Source organism: Anolis sagrei, chromosome 1 (genome assembly GCF_037176765.1).
Source record: "Anolis sagrei isolate rAnoSag1 chromosome 1, rAnoSag1.mat, whole genome shotgun sequence".
NCBI classification, from domain to species: Eukaryota; Metazoa; Chordata; class Lepidosauria; order Squamata; family Dactyloidae; genus Anolis; species Anolis sagrei.
Window position 1 is genome coordinate 298,991,460 of NC_090021.1, and position 23,725 is coordinate 299,015,184.

A 23,725-nucleotide genomic window follows, 5' to 3' on the forward strand; every position below is an offset into this window, starting at 1 on the left:
CTCGAGTATCTCACTGAACTACAAGCCCTAGGATTTTATAGAATGGGACTACTGCAGAATAATAGTACTTCTTCTATATGGGAATGGGCCTCATGTCATAGTGCGGACATCACCACTGACCCCACTAAAAACTGCAGTTCCAGGAGACCACTGATTATTTTGGTGGGGATGAAGTGATGTGCAGTAACTGCAATATTGATGTAGCCAGTTTAATTCCCCAATGGGAAGCAGATGGCTGTTTCTTTCCTCTGTATGTTGATAATGTTATTTACTGACTCATTTGTTACCTAGCAACTAAAAATGTAATCGTACTCTAGCAAATCCAGATTGGGGGAAAAGGAATATGGTCCTGTGACAAAGAGGCCATTAATGATTTCTCATTCACTTGTGACAGTAGAAAGCTTTTAACAGGGGCTTCCCTCTAATCAAGCACTTTCCTTTAGTGTATGAATAATGTGCTCCCTAATCCTGCAGCACAACAAAAAGGTGGCATATTCTGGCAAAGACTAGTAGAATTTCCTGTAGAGATTGGTTTTATAACTCTCTAGAACTTCATGTGTTGGATTATAATGCACTGAAAGTCTTTTTATTTCTGCTGACAGTGACTAGTTGCCTATTTCTGACAAGCTGTCTAATGACTAATTTTTTGATGGGACCACTGTGTTGGAGATCTTCAGGAATCTTATATACACATTAAATAAAGGCTTACAGGTAGCCAATAGAAACATTCACACCTAGCTCCAACAGACAAGAGTCCGTCCACAGATATATAAACCCAGTTTTCCAGTTTCCAACAAACCTCACAACCTCTGAGGATGCTTGCCAACGATGCAGGCGAAACCTCAGGAGAGAATGCTTCTAGAACATGACCAAACAACCCAAAAAGCCTACAACAACCCAAAGGCTTACATGTTTGTATTGTTGGCATTCATTGTAAAATTCCTGACGCCAGGCCCATAGCCAGGATTTCGTTTTGGGGGGGGGGGGGGGGCTAAATTTTTTTCAGGGGGGGTTTGGGGGGGGCTGAGTTTTGGGGGGGGGGCTGAGTCTGAGTGAAAGAGGGTCTACCCTAGCAAACCTTTTGTATCATTACCCCAATACCCCCATGCATATGGGATATATTGAGTATGGTGATCAGATCATGATATGAATAAACATAACAGTTTAAATAATGCACCAGTAAGGCCTTTTCGCGAACCACCATGAGAATTTGGCGGGGGGAGCAGAAGCCCCTCAAGCCCTCCCCCCCCCCGGCTACATGCCTTCCTGACGCTATCACTTCATTTTGTCACTGGTCAGTATAGGTCAAACTGCTCTTCCACAGCTGTTTTTCAGAGTTGATTTTTTTTCTTGTATTTGTTCTTTAATTTCCTAGTTCTAATTTTTGATGTATAAGAGATGTGGGAGAAGTGGTTCATTCTGTTCCTCTTTCTTCTTTTCTGGCAACATGTAAGCCACTAAAATTGCTTGCTTAATCTTGGTTTATGGTATAATAATATACTGAATTTAAAGGGCTCCCAGACATCACGGCAGGGATATAAAATATTAAATAAAGATCTCAAGAAAATTAAGTCAGCCAGATCTAATATTCCTAATGCATTTTATTGCAGCCAGTGGAAGAAGCTCATAGCATTTCACATAAAATCAGACAACATTGAGAAATGGTCTTTATAGTCAGTTTTTAAAATATCAGTTCTTCTTTGCAATACAGTGACACAGAAAACCGTGAGGTATGTCGAGTAGTTTTTTCTTCTCCTGCAAGTTTAACAAAATGCAATGGTAAAGATTTTCTTAAGGCATAGAGCAGTGCTTCTCATCCTGTGGGTTCCCATATATTTTGACCTTCAACTCTCAGAAATCCTAACATAGAATCATAGAAACATAGAGTTGGGAGAGAGCTCGTGGGTCATCCAGTCCAACCCGTTGCCAAGAAGCAGGAAAATTGCATTCAAAGCACCCTGAACAGATGGCCATCCAGCCTCTACCTAAAAGCCTCCAAAGAAGGAGCCTCCACCACTGTCTGGGGCAGAGAGTTCCACTGCTGAACAGCTCTCACAGTTAGGAAGTTCTTCCTAATGTTCAAATGGAATATCTTTTCCTGTAGTGTGAAGCCATTGTTCCTCATCCTAGTCTCCAGGGCAGCAGAAAACAAGCTTGCTCTCTCTATGACTTCCCCTCACATATTTAAACATGGCCTAGTAAACTGGCTGAGATTTCTGGGAGTTGTAAGCCAAAACACCTGGGGACCCAAATGTTGATAAACACTGGCATAGAGGATAGCAATGCAAATCTATATAAATAAAAATCTAATGTTTGTTTGTGGGATTAACTCAAAGAGCACTGGACGAATTGACACCAAATTTGGACACAATACACTTATCAGGCCAATGAGTGACACACACACATGTACACACACAAAATACATATACACAGACTGGGTCACAGCAACGTTTGGCAGGGGACGGCTAGTCTATATATATAAATTTGTTAGGGGCATCCAACGAGGAAACAAAACTCAAAAACCCCCCAACGAAACTTAACCAAAATTCCCATGCCCATAACACAACCCACAAGGTACAAACATATCTACTCAAAATGAAAAACAACACAACAACACACTCACAAAACGGCAAAACAACAAAACTCAAAAATCCCCCAACGAAACTTAACCAAAATTCCCATGCCCATAACACCACCCACAAGGTACAAACATATCTACTCAAAATGAAAAACAACACAACAACACACTCACAAAACGGCAAAACAACAAAACTCAAAAATCCCCCAACGAAACTTAACCAAAATCCCCGTGCCCATAACACAACCCACAAGGTACAAACATACCTACTCAAAATGAAAAACAACACAACAACACACTCACAAAACGGCAAAACAACAAAACTCAAAAATCCCCCAACGAAACTTAACCAAAATCCCCATGCCCATAACACAACCCACAAGGTACAAACATATCTACTCAAAATGAAAAACAACACAACAACACACTCACAAAACGGCAAAACAACAAAACTCAAAAATCCCCCAACGAAACTTAACCAAAATCCCCGTGCCCATAACACAACCCACAAGGTACAAACATACCTACTCAAAATGAAAAACAACACAACAACACACTCACAAAACGGCAAAACAACAAAACTCAAAAATCCCCCAACAAAACTTAACCAAAATCCCCATGCCCATAACACAACCCACAAGGTACAAACATACCTACTCAAAATGAAAAACAACACAACAACACACTCACAAAACAGCAAAACAACAAAACTCAAAAATCCCCCAACGAAACTTAACCAAAATCCCCGTGCCCATAACACAACCCACAAGGTACAAACATATCTACTCAAAATGAAAAACAACACAGCAACACACTCACAAAATGGCAAAAGAACAAAACTCAAAAAAACCCCAACAAAACTTAACTAAAATTCCCGTGCCCATAACACAACCCACAAGGTACAAACATATCTACTCAAAATGAAAAACAACACAGCAACACACTCACAAAACGGCAAAACAACTGAGCATGCGCATTGGCGCCCAGCCGCAAGTTCCCTGGCACGCGCACATGGCCTTTCGGCCAACGTTCCCTCTGCGGAAACCATGCCCACTCCAAGCCCCGCCGCGCCGCTTCCCGCACACACACACCCCCTGCCACACACACACACGCAACCCCACGCTCCATCACTCCCCCCGCCGCCACATACACACGCAACCCCACTCCCCCCGCCGCCACACACACACACGCAACCCCATGCTCCATCACTCCCCCCACCGCCGCACACACACGCAACCCCACTCCCCCCGCCGCCGCACACACACATGCAACCCCACTCCCCCCGCTGCCGCACACACACACGCAACCCCACGCTCCATCACTCCCCCCCGCTGCTGCACACACACACGCAACCCCACGCTCCATCACTCCCCTGCCCCAATCTTACCTCCTTTTACTTCACGCCACCTCCAAACCCCACCCCGCTCCTTCCCGCCCTGTCAAAATCTAGGAAAGACAGGAAGGAAAGAAGGAAGAAAGAGAAAGGGAGGTAAAGAAAAAGGGGGAAGGAAGGAAAGTTAGAGGAAGAAGAAAAGGAAAGAAAAGGAAAGATGGAAGGAAAGAAAAGAGAGACAGCAGAATAGAAAGAAAAAGGGGGAAGGAAGGAAGGAAAGAGATAGAGAAAGAAGAGGAGAAGGAAAGATGGGAAGGAAGGAAGGAAGGAAGGAAGGAAGGAAGGAGGGAGGGAGGGAAAGAAGGAGAGAAAGAGGGAAGATTGGCCACAGCAACACGTGGCGGGTAAAGGTTGTTATTTCTATTATTATTATTATGCTATTGTTCCTCTGAGACCCTTTTAGGGGGAATGGGAGAGGTGTCAGGTCCCGGAGGCAATGCATTGCATTATTGTTATTGTTATGATGGTGGTGAAATAAAAGGAAATAAAAAGTGAAAGAAGGAAGCAAACAGGGAGGGAAGAAAGGCAAAGGAAGAAAGGGGGAGGGAATGAAGGAAAGAGAGAAGGATGAAACCAAGTAGTGAAAGAAGGAAAGAAAGAAAGAGGTAGAGAAGGAAGAAAGGAGAGAAAGGGGGAGGAAAAGGGGGAAGGAATAGGTAGGGACCTCTCTTTCATAATAGTCCAGATATCTACCTCAACTTTGATAAGTTTTACTATAGGCCACAGCAACGCGTGGCAGGGCACAGCTAGTGATGAATAAAATCCTAAATGCAAGGTTGCATTAGCAGTCTTGGTGTTATGACACTTTCCTTCCTTTCTCACTGTGGCCCCATGGACCGTATTGTGGACATTTATTTATTTATTATTTGTTTACCAGAGGCGGTTTGGAGCGGAAAGGGCTAAAGGGAAATTGTTCCTTTCCAATTTGATAGAGAAGTATTTCTGCTGTAAAATAACTTCATTGGATATTGCCTATAAAGCATTTATATTCATTCTGTGTTCTTCAGGAAACATGGTTAATGATTCCACTTGGGAAAGAGGGTTTGGAAATGAAGTTCAACGTGAGAGAAGGGAGTTTCTGCTTATTTCACTTTCTAAAAGTGTAAGGATTCCCATAATAGACTTTCCATATTATTGGATAGCCTGCTGAAATCAGTATCTTTTCTATTAAGAAACAGACATCATAATGCTGTGAACATACTTTTCACAAATAAGAGTATGGGGTAGAAATTTAATTTGTTCTCCTGTGGATAAAACACCAACTTCCTTGCTATTAGCATAGTTGTCATCATCTTTGTTACCTTTATCAACAGCCTATTTCAAAACCACACACACACACAATCACATACATAGTAAGCATCTTTCTAATGTTGATAGTTAGCAGTAAGCAATTTTCCATAGATCAGTAAGACACTTGGAAGTAATGTGTTAAATGATAATTTCATTTGTTTTATGAGTTTATAATTTGAAAGCAAAACAAATGTAATGTCTTTTTATATATACATTACAATATTTCTATCCCACCTTTCTTGAACCCAAAGGTGATTCAAGACGGCTAATAATAATAATAATAATAAACAACTTTATTTGTACCCCGCCACCATCTCCCCGTTGGGGACTCGGAGCGGCTTACATGGGGCCAAGCCCAAACAACAATTACAATAAAGAACGACCAAACGCAAACCAAAAATGCAAACAATAAACAACATCATAATTACAAAAAACATATGAATATACAACAATATAAAATTACAATAAACACAAACGCAGTGACAATGGGCGGGCCACATGTAATGGTTAAAAGAACTAATTAAAACTGGTTAAAAAGCTCGGGTGAGATAAAAGAGAAACAGATTGTTAGTGGAGGAGGGCTCATTATGGTGGGAGTTGTGGAATCAAGCTTTCTCACAAGGGGTAATATATACTACAGTGATAGAACATTGCACATAAGGGATAATGTGGGATTGAGTACCTATTCACCAAAGGCACAATGGAAGAGCCAGGTTTTGAGGTTCTTTTTAAAAGTGTCTAGGGTAGGGGCTTTACAGCCAGGCAACTATTTGATGCCTTAACAATATACACTTAAAACCACATTTAAAACAGAATTAGAAAGTATATACAACAAGACCTTTAAAAAACATATAAAACCAATATATAAAACTAATACCTTCACTGTTAGCCTTGTTGTCCAAAATCATTATCTGAGCCGTTCCAATATTCAATTTCACATAATTCTGTTGCGCTAGATTTCAAAGGCTTGTTCTTATAGCCACATTTTCACTTTTTTTTACAGAAGGTCAAGAGGGAGGGGGCTGTTCTAATGAGTCTTTGAATTATCATAGTTTGACTGTTCCTCCTGTTGGGAATAATAGGCAATATCTGGTACAGATATTTTACACAGGTAGCAACCTCTCCCTTCTCTACACAAATGTTGATGGAGCCCTGCTTTTAGTAGAATAGTTTTAATGAGATCTTAGTATGTTACAAATAGGAGAATTTATCCTCCATGTTGTTTTAAAACAGATAATTGGTAATGGCAAAATACCTGAAATTCTAGTGCGGCAACAAATATCTGTTATGATTTTACACCCTGATAGCAAAGATTTTCCCCTGACATTAAGTCCAGACATGTCTGACTCGGGGAGGGGGGGGGGGGTTGGTGCTCATCTCCATTTCTAAGCCAAAAACCTGGCAACACCTCTAAGGTCATATGGCCAGCATTATTGCATGGAGCGCTGTTACCTTCCTGTCAGAGCAGTACCTATTGATCTTCTCACATTTGCATGTTTTCAAACTGCTAGGTTGGCAGAAGCTGGGGCTAACAGTGAGAGCTTACCCTGCTCCCCGATTTGAACCAGGGACCTTTTGGTCACCAAGTTCAACTGCTAAGCAGTTTTCTATTAATGTGTCACAGAATGGATTTATCTCGTCATTGGTTCTAAGAATAGGAGGCATCATCTATATAGAAATGTGGAATATACTTGTAACTTTGGTGGAAACAGGAGATGTGTTGTGTTTGCCAATATGTTTTGGTATCAATAATTCTGAACATGGCTATTGTTTGTCTAAGAATCCATTTCTGGCAAAGACTAGGCTGATTCAGAATTGAGATGATGTGCCTAACTCAGACATGGGCAAACCCATGGTTTGACCATCTGAATTAAACCTCAGTTAGCATTCCCTTTGCTTCTCTCTTGCATTGTGATTATTTTGCAGAACTGTCTCCTTTACTGTGATAAAACGGATAAAATCCATATTAGAATTTTAAAAAATCACACTAAGATGTTTCCAGAGACAATTTGCAGGGCAAATATGTTCTTCAGTTGAAATGACTGTGCCCTTAGGCAGTACTTCTGAGAGCTGACCCATGTTCCTAAGCCAGGGCTCAGCTGGCTTCTGGAAGTTCAATACGTTTTTTCTGTCTTGTACAGCAAAAAGGGAATGAAAGTATTTTTGCATAAAAGTGCAAACCAGGGAGACTTCACCCAATGACTCAATGCATTTGCCACTATATGGAAAATAAGGAGGAGGAGGTTGGAGGGAATTTGACATTCTGTAGCCTTGCCATAATCCACTCAGAATGCCTCCCTGCTCCAGTAATGATCAAACTTGTTGAGTTTGAAAAAGGTAATATTTCCGACTCACTGTGACACTGCCAGAGGAGGAAAAAAGAGGTAAGTGCAAAGTTATTCTATTTAACTATTTCTGCTATCTTCTCTAATGCTAACTCATAGTTTAGCCTTCCATCCAAAATGAGTCTTTACAGTCCTGCTTGACTGGAGCTGCTTAACTGAAACTTCTCAAGTACATTTCAATTAAATGAATATATAATACTTTCTGTTCCTGAAACACAGACTTATCTCAAAAGCATAATTAGCAGTTTCTCCTTGCTACTTTTCAAAAAATACGTATTCTTATTTCTGTAGACCAGTGCCTTCAGTATGTGCTTGCATTTCCCCATGAGATGTATGTCACTTATAATGCATATTATGTGAATACCTAAACAATTTTTATATTAATTTGTCACATATGCAGAGTGATTGATTAGATTAATTTGCACAGAAGCTTTAGTGATGTTCTTGAGTGGGAGAAAATACAGAGAACCACATGGCAGTTAATTACATCACTCTAACAATAAATGTCAAGAAACTTCTTTTAAAAAAAGAGATGAATGCTGTGTTTAAGCAAAGTGCAATTACCTTTCCAGCATCTGAAATGTTTCATAACACTGTATGTATTGAAGCAGTGAACATATTAGCATTTTCCACACATGCAGAATGGCTGACAGATGGTGGGTGTTACAGGTATAATTTTGTAACCAGCGCTCATTTGTTTGTTTACAAAATAGGGAATTCCTGATGCTTTGTTAATCTTGAGCTAATTTATTCCTCTACAAAGAAGTATTTGCATATAGACACAGTTCTTCGTACTGATTAGAAGGATTTAGATCACTGCTCGGTAGCTGATAATCTTACATAAAAACATATATCATAGTTAAAGGCACAGATTACCTAAAATAACTGAAATCACAAATTTAAAATTCAAAGAATTGCACATCTAAAATAGCAAATGTATTAATACCCTACAAAGGTTATTCATTATTTGGAAAAGGTACAAATATCTTAAGTCATTAGATTATTTAAAAAAGAAACACTGTGGTGCCTTCATTATTCCAGAAATAATGTGATCCTTCCAAGCTTTGATTTAGGCTAACAATTAGTGGTTTGATATAAGGTTGCTGATAAATAAGCACTTGCATATGAGCTTTAGTTTCAAATTTAGTTTCTGAAATATTTTCTTCTGACATTTTCCCTGGACAGGAACTAGTATTAAGATGAATGTGATGGGTTGTCATGAAAAAGTAGCAAGGCCCTGATAATGCAAAATGTTCTCTCTCTAATGGAACGCAAAGATGCAATCCATAATCTTGCTGAACTGATATATTCATACCCCAAGCAGATTATCTAGTCCCACAAAAAACCTGCATGTCTAAGTTTAATAACCATTCAGATGTCAACATTTCTACTGGTGATCTAGGCATTCTTGCAGCATCCTAAATAATGGGAAGCCAACATGGTGTAGTGGCATAAGTGTTGAACTACGACTTATCTCAAATTCTGGAGGATTCAAGTCCCTGCTCGCTTAAGTAAACACATTGGGGACCATGGGGATGTTACTTTCAGCCTCAAAGGAAGGTAATGAGAAATCATCTCTGAACAAAACTTGCCAAGAAAAGCCCATGGTAAGTTCACCTTAAGGTCACCATAAGTTCGAAAAGACTTGAAGGCATGCAAAAACAACGTAATTAGGAAGCAGAAGTCATTTCTTTTCTATAAATGGGTAGAATACAAGTTTGAGTTGGCCAAAGCATTAACTTCAATTTGGTTAATGTTTGGTGCATTTTATATTAAATCTGATAGCGTTACCAGATCAGGGTGTCAAACTAATATTCACCAAGCACCACATCAGCCTTATAGGTGTTATAGTAAAATTAAAGGATATCTGGGCAGGGGGACAAAGAAGCAATCAATCCCACCTCTGCCCCTCAAGGCAAAGGAGAAAAGGTATTATAAATGACCGATGTTCTTGTTAGGTATTACTGCCACCACCTCAGCTTCTATTGGTCTGAGGAACCAAAGGTGTGAATGTGTTATAGGTAAGGGGTGTTTGAGCTCTTGATTCTTCTATTGTTTCTTCACTGGATGACTGGACTTTAAAATGATCTGAGTGAGTTCTGAGGAAATGGATAGATTGAGGCATACACCAGTTAAAAGTTAACTAGAAAGAGTTTATTGAACTTGGAACAAATATCACCTCATAGCATGAGGGGTACAGAAGCGTAATTCAGGTGTTGAGACTTAGTTACTTAAACAAGTAGTTCCACTGACAGTAAAGCTTTAATCAACTGTGAGATTCCTTCAATACACTGCTCTATCTTTAGACACAGTATCACTTGAGAACAGATCCCTATCTGTCTCTCCCACAAGGCAAATAAGCTCTATTATACTTTTCCTCAGTATAAACAGACAAGTCTTCCTGTTACTGATCCTACTAATACAGTAACTCTAGCCCTTGTCTGTCTGCTTATTCCCTAGTCTAAAGGCTCACTTAAAACTTTCTTTCCCTGTCAGATCCCTACTGTAACTTCCTATCTTAAAATTTCATCATTCTCTGTCTCAAGTCAAGACACTTCTTCCTCTGTCACCAGCTGACAGCCTATTTCCCTCTCTCCACCGACTCCTCCCCCAATTGCTATACCCAATCAGGAGTCGGCTTGACTCCTCCTCCTATCTCTGCCTGCCTTCCAAGATGACAGCTAGTGTCATGCAGGCTTCGGCCTTGTCGTCTTAAAGGTAGATTTCATCACAGGTGTCTTCAAAGGATTGGTTGTAATTGTAAGTCTGTATAGATGTCACTATGTTGACCTGACATTGAAAGCCTCACAGGCCACATAGACGGATTCTGACTAAGATGGGTTTAGTCCTGGTTGTAGAGAATAGGCAGGATATAAAATTGATGATAATTATCAGTTGTCTAAAAATTAACTTGCACCCGGTTAAGATCAAATTTAGTAGGAGATTGCTAAGAAAACACCTAATAGTTGGACAGTGCTTAACTAAGCTGATTTTACCTTCACTGATTTTAAAAATGATCACAATAATACAGTGAAATACCATTTAATGAAGGATACCACTAAAATTTAAAGTCTAAGAAGATGTCCTCTTAGTAATACTGTATCCTTTCCTCTAATATATCATTGTCATCCACGTTTAATTATATATAATTGTGGAATATCTTAAATCTCCAAACTTATGACTTACTCTCTTGAAAGGGATTTGGCATTTATCTCTTGAGAGTTAAGAAAGGAAATTTTCTATCTTATTTCTTGAATCACCGCGAGCATTCTTAATCTGTTGGAATTATGAGTATTTGCTACTTACCTGCTGGATCAATGATCTATAGCACTTCCCTTCAGACAAATCTCCTCATCCCCATTTATCATATGGGGGGAATGTGGCACACTGTTCTTGGTGAATGCCATTGACATTAATAAATCATTACAAGAAAAAGAAATATGGATTTAGGTAGAAGATTAATGGCTATGCCATTCCGTTTTTGACTTCCCCAAGGCCAAGGCCTGGATGATACTGTAGTCACTACAGAAACCAATGTCCCCAACCACATGAACAAGCTACTATGACATGAGTAGAAGCTATGCAAACAGACTCGGGGATCCATATAGATTAGACAAAGAGCTTGTTAACACTGACCTCTTTACATTGTACTATATGTTAACTTTAGACCTACACGGATAGTAGTGATTTATTTTTAGGTCAGCTAGAAAGAGGTACTTCAGGAGAAACCTAAAAACATTACATCACATGCATGAGTAGGGATAGCACGAGTCTCCTTGTGGAGAGAAAAAGCATAATCATAACCGTTATCTCAGCTGTGTCAGCCCCAAGTCTATTTTTTTCTCCTGTGAATTTTCTATCCTTTTCTTTGTCAAAATAAACACACACAAATTTGCATCTTTGGAATACTTCAGGCGGAGCAATTCATCTTTCCTGTCAGTGTTTCCAAATTGGAAGTGGGTTTGGGGAAGTGTTAAAGGGAGTTTTGAGAAATGTTTATGACATTTTCAGTGGTCTGTATACTGTCCATAATGTACTGGGCAGAAGAATGAATCCTGGCCCTCCTGTTATTGTCCACCTCTTCTAGACCACCGTTTGAATGTCTGCAGACCATTCCTTCCTCATTGTATATCTGATCATTATGGATCAGATATACTACAAGTCAGGTTTCTGCTTTTGTCACATCATTTGCTTTTTACAACAGCTTATTTGATAAAGAACCTCAAAAGTGAGTACCAGCATCACTCTACCATTTTATCTGGCTTCATACAAGTATTGCTCTGCTGGACATTTTGGAATTTTTTTCTTTTTAACTTAACTAGCTTGGGAGTGCAGTGGTGCCCGGGTTATTTGAAAAAGGCATTGTTTATTTTGGGATGTTAGGCACTATCAGTTTGGTAATTTGTAACTCTATTTCTTAGGAAAAAAAGTCAGTCTTTCCTGTTGTTTTTATGAATGCTCTCATTAGAAAATGCATAAGGATGTGGGTGAATTGCAATTCCCAAAATTGTGGGTCTTTCACACCAAATTCCACTATTCAAACTTGGCCATGTTGGGTCTGTGTGCCAAGTTTGGTACAGTTCTGACGTTGACTGGGCTCAGTGCTCAAAGGGTTAAGTGAAGGGCAGTGTGTGTGTGTGGGGGGAGGTGGGGTGGGTGGTTAAATGCAAATTCCACACCAATGGAGAGAGAAAGGAACCCTGGTTAAATGCAAATTCCACACCAATGGAGAGAGAAAGGAACCCTGGGATGTGCATGCTGGAGGAAAAACAGAATATCTAGGATGAAATTGTCCCCAAATGAAAGCCTTCACTTGGGTGCTGGGCAGTATGGTGTTTGGAGAGGACATTGGCAGGGGTTAGGAGACATGTTCACAGTGCCTGCTATAAACTGAAATGTCCATGGAAAGAGTGCTTTTGGTGACTCCTCAGCACTGTGGGTTAAAGCTGTTTGTAGAGGTGGAAGCTTGTCTGTGTAAGTGGACACCTCTGCCACATACACACATATGCATTTTCACTTTTATTATGTGTATAGATATATGTATAGATAGTTGCTTTTTTGTGTATGTGCTGATCACCCAAACATGTATTTTGTATTGAGAAGATATTGAGGGCTCTTCCTCACAGCCCTATATCCCATAATATCAAGGCAGAAAATCCCACAATATCTGCTTTGAACTGGGTTATCTGAGTCCATACTGTCATATATTCCAGTTCAAAGCAGATAATGTGGGATTTTATTCAGCTGTGTGGAAGGGGCCTGAGTTCCAGCAAGTACCGAGACAGAAGCATAACTAAGGAATTGATTATTTTGGAAAAGGAGACACTTGGATAAATCAAGGGTGATACACTGTGTCATAACCAACTCTTTTGTTACCAGATTTGTCCTGTTTAAACCACAGTGTACACCTTGGTTAATCTTGCATTTACATACCTTCTATAGGTTTGATGTACCCCACTCCTAAAATACACAGAGACAGCCAGAAATTGTCACAAACTGTGTATGTGCCATCTTCTGTTCTAAGGAAACATGAGATGAAAGTATAATACATTGAGGAAGAAGCATGATAGTTCTGTGTATCAATTGGCTGTAAGAAACCATCCTTGTATACTTGGCTGCCCCCTTTTTAATTTTGTTTATCTTATAGCACATCCAGTGCTGCTGTGCTGTTTTTAATGTAGGTTTTTTTACTAGCTGTCTTTGACTCTGTTGTTGTTGTTTTTTTTAAGAAAATTCATTCCTTCTTAAATACATTGATCTCAATGACTTTTCTTACTTATAAATAGCACTGCAATAACAAATAAAAAGAGTTAGCAATATATTTTATAAGTAAGGTCAATCTCTGTAGCTTCTCGAGATCTATAAATGTCAATCACTTTTGAAAGCCACCCAAAGCAATGAATAATATGAATGAATAATGCTTTTGATTATAAAATGTGGGCAGTCTTTTTCATGCTCTGTCCTGTTATGGCTCATTTTGTTATCATTCATAGAATAAGAGGCTTCAGGGGTATGTTTGTGTGTGTTTATCCACTTGAGGTCTATCTCACAAGGTCAGTTTTGTGCCTCCAGTTACCACCTTGTAGGTATCAGCCTTAAAAACGCAAAATTAGGTTTAGTTCGTGGGTCAGGGGTATTTTAACATCACATAATCTTGCAATGCAATTCACATCAGCACTGGTTCTTAGGTGGCGATGGGGGATTTTGAACGTCGCTGAGAGGAGACATGATGGCCATGTATAAATATGTGAGGGGAAGTCATAGGGAGGAGGGAGCAAGCTTGTTTTCTGCTGCCCTTGAGACTAGGATGCAGAACAATGACTTCAAACTACAGGAAAGGAGATGCCACCTGAACATTAGGAAGAACTTCGTGACTGTGAGAGCTGTTCAGCAGTGGAACTCTCTGCCCTGGAGTGTGGTGGTGGCTCCTTCTTTGGAGGCTTTTAAGCAGAGGATGGATGGCCATCTGTTGGGGGTGCTTTGAATGTGATTGGCAAGAGGTTGGACTGGATGGCCCACAAGGTCTCTTCCAACTCAAGGATTCTATGATTCTATGTGAAGGGACACACGTGATCTGCACCTTTAGTTCAGTGACCCCCAATTGTTAAACTATAACTTCACCATTGACAAAGTTAGAAGAATTGCAGGAGTTGCAGTTCACCATTTGGAGGGCCACAAATTGTCTATCCTTATATGTTGTTTTTTTTTAAAAGTCAGTCCTGTAGTCTTGGAAGATGGCTATTGAGACAAGTATTTGGTAGACCACAAACCTGTAGATGGCATATTGCCATGTTTGGATGTAAACATTTGAATTGAAATATAATGTTAATCCTCAATTTAATACTCTTAGTATGAGTGTAGGTCTCCTCTCTTATTTTCCTGACCTTTAGGCGCTGCTATTAAAGTTGGCTTTATTTGAAATATATCATTTCCTTTAAAGCCTTTATTTTACTGAAGGTAAATCTTTACTAGTTATGCATCTGATGTTTTGAAATAAATAGATGGTAGATTGCAGTTTTTGATGCCCTGGTAGGAGAGATTATTTTTGTTATTTCTTTAAAATGATGCATTCCAATTTTACAACTCGGTAGTTAATAGAAATGTCTATTATTTACACTTGATAGTGGCAGACTTGTATATTAAATCAGATTGATTGTTTTGATCAATATTATCTTTCATTAAGACACTTGGAACTTGATGCAAATCTGCTCTTTGGTAATTTGATTTCTCCTCGTTGCACACTCAGGGAAGAGGCAGGAGTTTCCATGATACGGCTCTTGTCATCTCTTCCACATTTATTGTGCTGGGATTTCTACTGACACAGACAACCATTGCTCTTATGATAGTGGAGGTTGTTAATCAGCGGTACAGTGAATCTATTCCAGATTTTAATCTATGCTGATGAACTTCTATCTCCAAATATAGACCGAGCACCTTGGATAAGCCTTTTTAGAGGCCACTGACTGTACCATTTGCTGGGTCTTTATGTTAGCGGTTGGAGTTTGGTATTAACAGACACAAACACACACATCTACAAATTACTTGTTAATTGTCGAAGGCTTTCATGGCCGGAATCACTCAGTTCTTGTGGGTTTTTTCGGGCTATATGGCCATGTTCTAGAGGCATTTCTCCTGACGTTTCGCCTGCATCTATGGCAGGCTTCCTCAGAGGTCTGAGGAAGCCTGCCATAGATGCAGGCGAAACGTCAGGAGAAATGCCTCTAGAACATGGCCATATACCCCGAAAAAACCCACAAGAACTACTTGTTAATTCTCCACATTCTCCATATTGCACAAAGTTTTTAATGTAACATGAGCAATTATTTTTGTTGTGAGCTGTTTGTGCCAAGCATGCTGCCATAGGTAGTATTTGCTGAATGGCATATTGTGGTAGATTTGATCCATATGTTTTAAGACTCATTCCTTACTCATATGGATCTGTGCCCTTTTTTTTTTAGGTTGACTGGCATCAACTGGATTATCTGGTAATTGATTTGCCCCCTGGGACAGGAGATGTACAACTATCAATCTCACAGAATGTCCCGATTGCAGGTATCTTTTATAGATATGTAGTCCAGTTTTTGCATATCTACTCAGGAATAAGGTGAAAAAACTGTTTTATTTTTGTTTATAATGCTTATAAAATAGATTATATATGGTAGAATAAGAGTGTCTTTCTACAAAAGAACTGCTATCTCTGGAGGCTTCCAACTAAACTAGTTATCAATGATGATGATGGCAATGATGACTGCAATAAGTTGCCTCCTTATTTGAGTGCTGGTTTTAGCTTTTAGACCTCTAATTTTAGACCCACATTCCTTGAAGGATTATCTTCTCCCATGTTAACCTATCCAGACGTGAGACCTACATTAACACCATCCTTCAGGTGACACTGGCAAATGAGATGAAGCAGGTGGCTGCCAGGTACCATTCTCAATGGAATACCTTCCCTAAAGATGTTTGCCTAGTGCCTTCATTATGGTCTTTTTAATGTCAGGCAAAGCCATGTTTATATCTTCAGACACTTTAAGAATTGGGTTGTTGTAGGTTTTTTGGGTGTATATCCATGTTCTGGAAGCATTCTCTCCTGACGTTTCGCCTGCATCTATGGCAGGCATCCTTAGAGGTTGTGAGGTCCTCACAACCTATGAGGATGTCTGCCATAGATTCAGGTGAAACCTACAACAACCCAATGATTCCGGCCATGAAAGCCTTTGACAATACTTTAAGAATTGTTTTACTGTTTTTAGATCTTAGCATTGTTCTTTTTTGTTGCTGGTTGTGTTTTGGCTCCATGTGCTGCAGGGTTTTTACTCATTCCTGTTGCTTTTATTTTATATGCTGTTTCACTAGTATTTTTAATGTTTTTAATATAAATAATAAAAACAGCCATCCTGGCTCAGTCCTATAGACTATCTCTTCTAGTCCAGTATTTTGTTCCTTTCAGGGTAAGCCAGATGTCTATAGGAAAGTCACAAACAAGACATGAGGAACATTGCAGCCTCTTCCTTATGTTCTAGTTGACAATAGCACTGTGTGTACGTGTATCTGGGAGCGGGGGTATAGATAAATAAAAATGTTCCTGACTGGCTTTTTATTAGAGAATATTGAAGGCAGAGGAATGGATTTCTACACATAAAATTTGTGAAGAGAATGAGAGCCAGATTCAGTACATGTCAAACGATGCATAATCCCTGCAACGTCTTGTTCATTCAATCATCCTTAATATAGTTCATCTCTGAAAAGTGATTAGGTAAAAATTATACATTCTTCTTAAGTCGGGTTGCTTCTCAAATGAATTTCAGTCACATTTGCTGATTTTAATGATCAAAATAATTTCATACTTACCAATCTTATTAATCCTGCACAGGCAATACTGCTCAGGGGGAAATAGTTGGATTCTCATTCCTCAGTAATGTGATTGTGACATATTGGAAAGAAGATTTCTCCCCTCCCCTGCCCTTGAATAAAAATGTATTGGGGATTGTTAGGAGATGGGAGGGAAGAAGTAACGTCTAGGTAAGGTGAGAAAGTTTATCCCAAATTCAATGAGACGTTTTAATATTTGTGCTAGATATAAATAAATTCCAAAATAAGTAAATGCCATATATGTTGAAAATGTCTTTTTAAAATACAAATTGGATTTATGTATGAAATAGCTGTGTATCGGATAAGCATGAAATAACCCCAAGACTGTGAGAGTAAAGCTTTGGTTTCAAAACCAGTGGAAAATTGCAATAGTAATTTCAAGGTGTGGGTGTTTATTGGTAGCTCTGCCTTAGTGACAAATGGAAGATCCTATGGAAGTGAATGGGAAATGAAAGTGTAGGTTGGTGTTTATGTGTGTGTGAAGGGAGAGAATCAATTGGGTGCTTCAGATAGCATGAATGGAAATACTTTCTGTTAAAGAAAAACCACCATTTATCTTTAATTATAGTTCATTATGTTGCAGCATGGCATTTTTTCCCTTCTAAGGAGTGATAGTCTTGAATTAAATACAAGGACAGCATTCCTGAAAGCATTGTTTGTGTCATTCTTTTTTCTAGGGGCTGTGATTGTATCTACCCCTCAGGATATAGCTTTATTGGATGCACGCAGAGGAACTGAAATGTTTAGAAAAGTGAATGTGCCAGTAAGTATTTACAAATACATGTTATATATGTGAACTTTGAGGACAGGTGACTTGCCCCATACGTCTCTGAAGCAATGTTTATCTAATCCCTGGTAGCCCTATCAGATTCAAAATGAAACAAAACATTTCTCAGTAATTCCCCTTTAAGGAAAGGGCATATATCAGTGATGAAGCATATGCCTTGTATGCAAAATGTTCCATCTTCAATCCCTGACATCTCCAGTTTTTTAAGAACCCCGGAGAACCACTGACAATAATTGATAACAATCCTGGAGTAGACAGCCAGCAACCTGACTTTAAAAATACTAAGAATACAACTTTACTCCTATGGAAAATAAAGCTGTTACTGTTCCTCTTTCACTGATTACTGTTCTTTCTTTTGCGGTTTGCCTTGTTTATGTCTGAGCCTTTGGTGCTGGATAGCTGTTGAGCAATTGTGATAAGATCCACTTACAAAGTCACATATATTTTGATTGAGTTACAGTTTTAGATAGTAATATCCTGAGAGTAAATAATGTGTTTTTTTTGTTTCAAGTACTCAGTGTTTTATTTATTGATAAACGTATAAACTGGGAACAAATTTGGTTTTTGCCTGAATGCTATACATGGTACATACCAAGGGGGGGGGGGGATAAAACTATTGAAGAAGTGAATTGTGTGTATATTACATAGCTATATTACATGCAGATTGTATAAACCTTAATAATTTGAAGTGCAGATTTACCTGATATGTGTCAGTTGTTCATCTATATATCATATAAGAAGCTATCATTTGCAGAAGTATTATTGAAAAACCTGAACAAGTAAATTTTCTGTGCAGAATGGCTGTTTAAGGTTAGAATTATCACCTATTCTGTTGTCCTCTTCAATGCCACTATCATTCTAAGCAGGAGCCTCCAGAAATTTAGAGAGGTTATTAAGTCATGCTAATTTTGAGATCTTTCTGCTGGGGAGATTATCTAGAAGCACAGACAAAGATATGATCATCCCTCTTCTATTTGGACCCTTAAAACATTCTGTAGTTTTGGAAGCATTCTAGAGTAGGTTTCCAGATGGCCATTAGCTCGCAGGTGGGAGGAAATGTAGAGGAAGTCTTGACACGAACATGACCTTGGATATAGGCCATAGCTAGCCTGATCAAAAGCAGTAGGGAAGAAGACTGCATTACTGATGGGTTGACTCGATAAAGAGAAACACAGTCTTTTTTAAATTTCTAATATATATATATTGTAACACACCCCCAATACACATTACAAACATGTACGAATAAACATATATAGACAACCCGCCAACCACATTGCAGTTACCCCTCATCCCACCTCCAGTGCAACCCATCACCTTGACTTCCATCACTAATCCTCACAGAGTTTATGCTTATTTTATTTACCCTTTTATACTTCTAGATCAAAAAATTATTGTTTTTATTTCTTAAATTCTCCCATCAGATATGCTATAGTCAATCATCATCATATTTCTATTTGTTACCTGTTTCTGCCTATGGCTCAAGGCGGGGTACAACATGGTTAAAAACAGGCGGACACACAGGCTGTTAAAGGCTGTTACAAGTTGGATCCTTTGCTGTTTTCTGATTCACAGTGGGATAATAAATAGAAGCCAACTTGACAGCATATAACAAACACATCAGCTATCTGTTGGAATCCAGCTTTTCAAACCTGTGAGACAGGGTGTGCTCCCGTCTGTCAGCTCCAGCTTCCCATGCAGGGACATGAGAGAAGTGTCCTTTCAGATAGCCAATTCTCTCATAACAGAAGCGACTTGCAGTTTCTCAAGTCGCTTCTGACATGAAAACAATCTATCTGACTAAAGATATGCATTGCAAAAGTAAAACGAAAGGTTCCACAGTATATATGCATAATTCTAAAGAAGCATGCCATGGGTAACTTATTCTGGATGTTGTAATGTGCAGTAAAAGTATCTTAGAATTACTGGAAGACTTCAGCGGCTGCAGAAGATTATACTCAAGTGGTACTGAAGATTATGAAAGTAAGAACGGTTTTTGCTGCCATTCCTATTAAACCAAAGGTCCTGCAGATTTTTCACAGTTATTGGTCATGCTTATCATTGAACATACTTAGGGAAGGCTTTCTCCCTGTGTTAAATGAGTTGAACTTTATGAATCAGAGTGTAGGAAGCAAAAGGACTATAAATACACCCCCCCCCCTCACACACACTATCTAACTATGTTTAAGTGCTTAGACACAATGTCCATGGGATGAAGTAGTCTTAAAAATTGACAAAAATATTATTATTTTTTATTTAGATCCTGCTTTTCTCCCAATATGGGACGTCTTTGGGGAGATGGTGGCAGGGTATAAATAAAGTGTATTTCTTTATTTCTTTATTTATTGTTAAGTAACTTAAAATATAAGTGAAAATAAGATGGTTACAATAGTATGTGGTTAAAAAAAGTTTTGTAATCATTATTAAAATATTAATATAAAATTTATTAAAATATTAATATAAAATTTGCACACACATTTCAATAAATAACATAGAAAAATAACTTTTAAAATAAAAATAAGACTCGTAATTATATTGAAAATAAATTGAATAAATTCAGGAATCTGCAGAGGAACTCAGAGTGCTCCTGTCTAAATTGTATATATCCACATTTCCATCCTCTTTCAGAAGGGATGAAGATCTGTTTGGTCCCCTGTATGTTATTGGATTGTTGTTGGATTGCATCTCCTATCAACTCTAGACTTCATAGCTTTTAAGAAGTGAGGAATATTGGGAATAATCAGTAACAAAGTGAAAAGGAAATAATTTGAGTGTAATAATGTGTGAGAGAGATAAAATGTTACCCCAAAAGCTGTTCTATTGTTTTGAATTGTAATCAGGCTTGGCTTGGGCTGCAACAACTTATTTTTCCCCAAGGAAGCTTTGATACAAAACTAATAACAACATGATAGTTGACGGCTTATAGCAGAACTGCAAATGTTAATAAATACTGCAATGCTTTGTAAAACTCAATATAAAACAAAGGAGGTGTTTGATTTTTCTATAATGTGTTATATTTCTGCTATAACCACTAAATTAAGAAACTGCTTAATCAAAGCCTCTACAAGAGCTGTTTATCTTCTGCATTTCTATGCAGAATTATTCATTGTATCTGGTATTTGGGGCAGAATGTTCCCGAGAACAAAACAAAAGTCTTGTTATGAAATGGTAAAGGCTGAAAGTTGTTGGGACTTTTCTGATATCTATACTGTAGCAAGTTAGTTACAGGAATGTGCTCACCACAGGGCTGGTTTCTTTTCCTGGTTTCATTTAGAGATGAAAGTATGTCAAGATATAGATACAGAAATGATAAATAAGGCTGAACTGAAAGGGAGTACTTTTTTTGCAAATAGTTTGTGCGGCATTCTTGTTTACCCAGATAACTTGCAGTAATTCCTGTAAAAAATCTCAGCTATGTTGGCCAATTTAACAAAGCCTTTCTTTATGCTTCGTTTTACTCTCAGTGATGTCTTCAGATGGGTTGCAATCAGGTAGCGATATTATAGGCTGCTTGCAGCTCCTGAGAGCATTTATGCAGATGCTAAACTTCCCCAATCCCCATGATAAAAAGTGCACCCTGCAATGAGAAGCCTCCTTCCGAGGCTCTCAGGTATACAGTAAAATCCACCTCTTCTTGTGTCCAAATTTAATGGAAACTGGAAGTAGACTTCTGGTGATTTCCAGTTTTGTTAGAAAGGGATAGTGCAGCCCATTAATGTTTGGAGGGTGGTGATTCCTGGGTCCTCTGTAGCTACCCATTCTTTCAGTATAGTTCATGGCATCTATATAGCATCATTCTGTATAGTGCTATTTAGCGTATGTCCATACCTCTAATTTCTGTAAGGAAACAACCCCGATTATAGGCTAAAAATTAGTGTTGTAGTGTCACCCCAATCTACTAAAAGGTGCAGCTTTAGAGACACTGCAAACTAACCAGGCATTTTTTACTGTCAGAAAGAAAGCTTTATTTCGAAAGGTAGAAAATACAGAGAACTGTAGCTTCCAATGGTGCCTCCAAAATAGTAGGAGGCCAAGCAGTAATAATACATTTGCTTTTATAGTTTCACAGTGCTGTGCCACCATTTTGGGGTGTCACTCCATCATTGTTATGCTCAATTGGTTAAAGGACAGTCAGGCAATTTCATATCATGGTTTACATTTATTTATTTCAAACATTTGTACCCCGTCCTTCTCAACCCCCAAGGTGGGACTCAGGGTGGCTTACAGTTGGCAGCAACTTGATGCCAACACATACACCATAACAATATAAACACAGATTCAGATTAATTAAAACATTAAATTATAAAATAGCTATTTAAAACATTTAGAGCATTATTAACAACAATAAGAATATAATTGCATCCAAGTTCAATTGAGAGACACAATTCTAAGCCTGTGCATTATCAATTCAAATATAATATTGCAACTGCTGTTAAGCCTGCTGCCCAAATGCCTGGTCCCAAAACCATGTTTTGAGCTTTTTCCTGAAGGAAAGGAGAGATCATAGAATCATAGAATCAAAGAGTTGGAAGAGACCTCATGGGCCATCCAGTCCAACCCCCTGCCAAGAAGCAGGAATATTGCATTCAAATCACTCCTGACAAATGGCCATCCAGCCTCTGCTTAAAAGCTTCCAAAGAAGGAGCCTCCACCACACTCCGGGGCAGAGAGTTCCACTGCTGAACGGCTCTCACAGTCAGGAAGTTCTTCCTAATGTTCAGATGGAATCTCCTCTCTTGTAGTTTGAAGCCATTGTTCCGCGTCCTAGTCTCCAAGGAAGCAGAAAACAAGCTTGCTCCCTCCTCCCTGTGGCTTCCTCTCACATATTTATACATGGCTATCATATCTCCTCTCAGCCTTCTCTTCTTCAGGCTAAACATGCCCAGTTCCCTAAGCCGCTCCTCATAGGGCTTGTTCTCCAGACCCTTGATCATTTTAGTCGCCCTCCTCTGGACACATTCCAGCTTGTCAATATCTCTCTTGAATTGTGGTGCCCAGAATTGGACACAGTATTCCAGATGTGGTCTAACCAAGGCGGAATAGAGGGGTAGAATTACTTCCTTAGATCTAGACACTATGCTCCTATTGATGCAGGCCAAAATCCCATTGGCTTTTTTTGCTGCCACATCACATTGTTGGCTCATGTTTAACTTGTTGTCCACAAGGACTCCAAGATCTTTTTCACACGTACTGCTCTCGAGCCAGGCGTCCCCCATTCTGTATCTTTGCATTTCATTTTTTCTGCCAAAGTGGAGTATCTTGCATTTGTCACTGTTGAACTTCATTTTGTTAGTTTTGGCCCATCTCTCTAATCTGTCAAGATCGTTTTGAATTCTGCTCCTGTCCTCTGGACTATTGGCTATCCCTCCCAATTTGGTGTCATCTGCAAACTTGATGATCATGCCTTCTAGCCCTTCATCTAAGTCATTAATAAAGATGTTGAACAGGACCGGGCCCAGGACGGAACCCTGCGGCACTCCGCTCATCACTTCTTTCCAAGATGAAGAGGAAGAATTAGTGAGCACTCTCTGTGTTCGTCCACTTAACTAATTACAGATCCACCTCACCGTAGTTTTGCCTAGCCCACATTGGACTAGTTTCCTTGCCAGAAGGTCATGGGGGACCTTGTCGAAGGCCTTACTGAAATCCAGGTACGCTACATCCACGGCATTCCCCGCATCTACCCAGCTTGTAGCTCTATCGAAGAAAGAGATCAGATTAGTCTGGCATGACTTGTTTTTGATAAATCCATGTTGACTATTAGCGATGACTGCATTTGTTTCTAAGTGTTTGCAGACCGCTTCCTTAACCATCTTTTCCAGAATCTTGCCCGGTATCGACATGAGGCTGACCGGACGGTAGTTGTTTGGGTCATCCTTTTTTCCCTTCTTGAAGATTGGGACCACATTGGCCCTCCTCCAATCTGCTGGAACTTCTCCCGTTCTCCAAGAACTCTCAAAGATGGT

General features: G+C 39.1%; 1 protein-coding gene across 1 annotated transcript in view; it reads left to right on the top strand.

The window, feature by feature from the left end:
* Positions 1-23,725, top strand: part of NUBPL (NUBP iron-sulfur cluster assembly factor, mitochondrial) — a 90,167-nt gene that overhangs the window by 41,634 nt on the left and 24,808 nt on the right. Inside the window, exons 7-8 of the mRNA XM_060759519.2 lie at positions 15,565-15,658; positions 17,653-17,738. Coding sequence (XP_060615502.2) covers positions 15,565-15,658; positions 17,653-17,738 — 180 coding nt within the window. The remainder of the gene's footprint in view (positions 1-15,564; positions 15,659-17,652; positions 17,739-23,725) is intronic.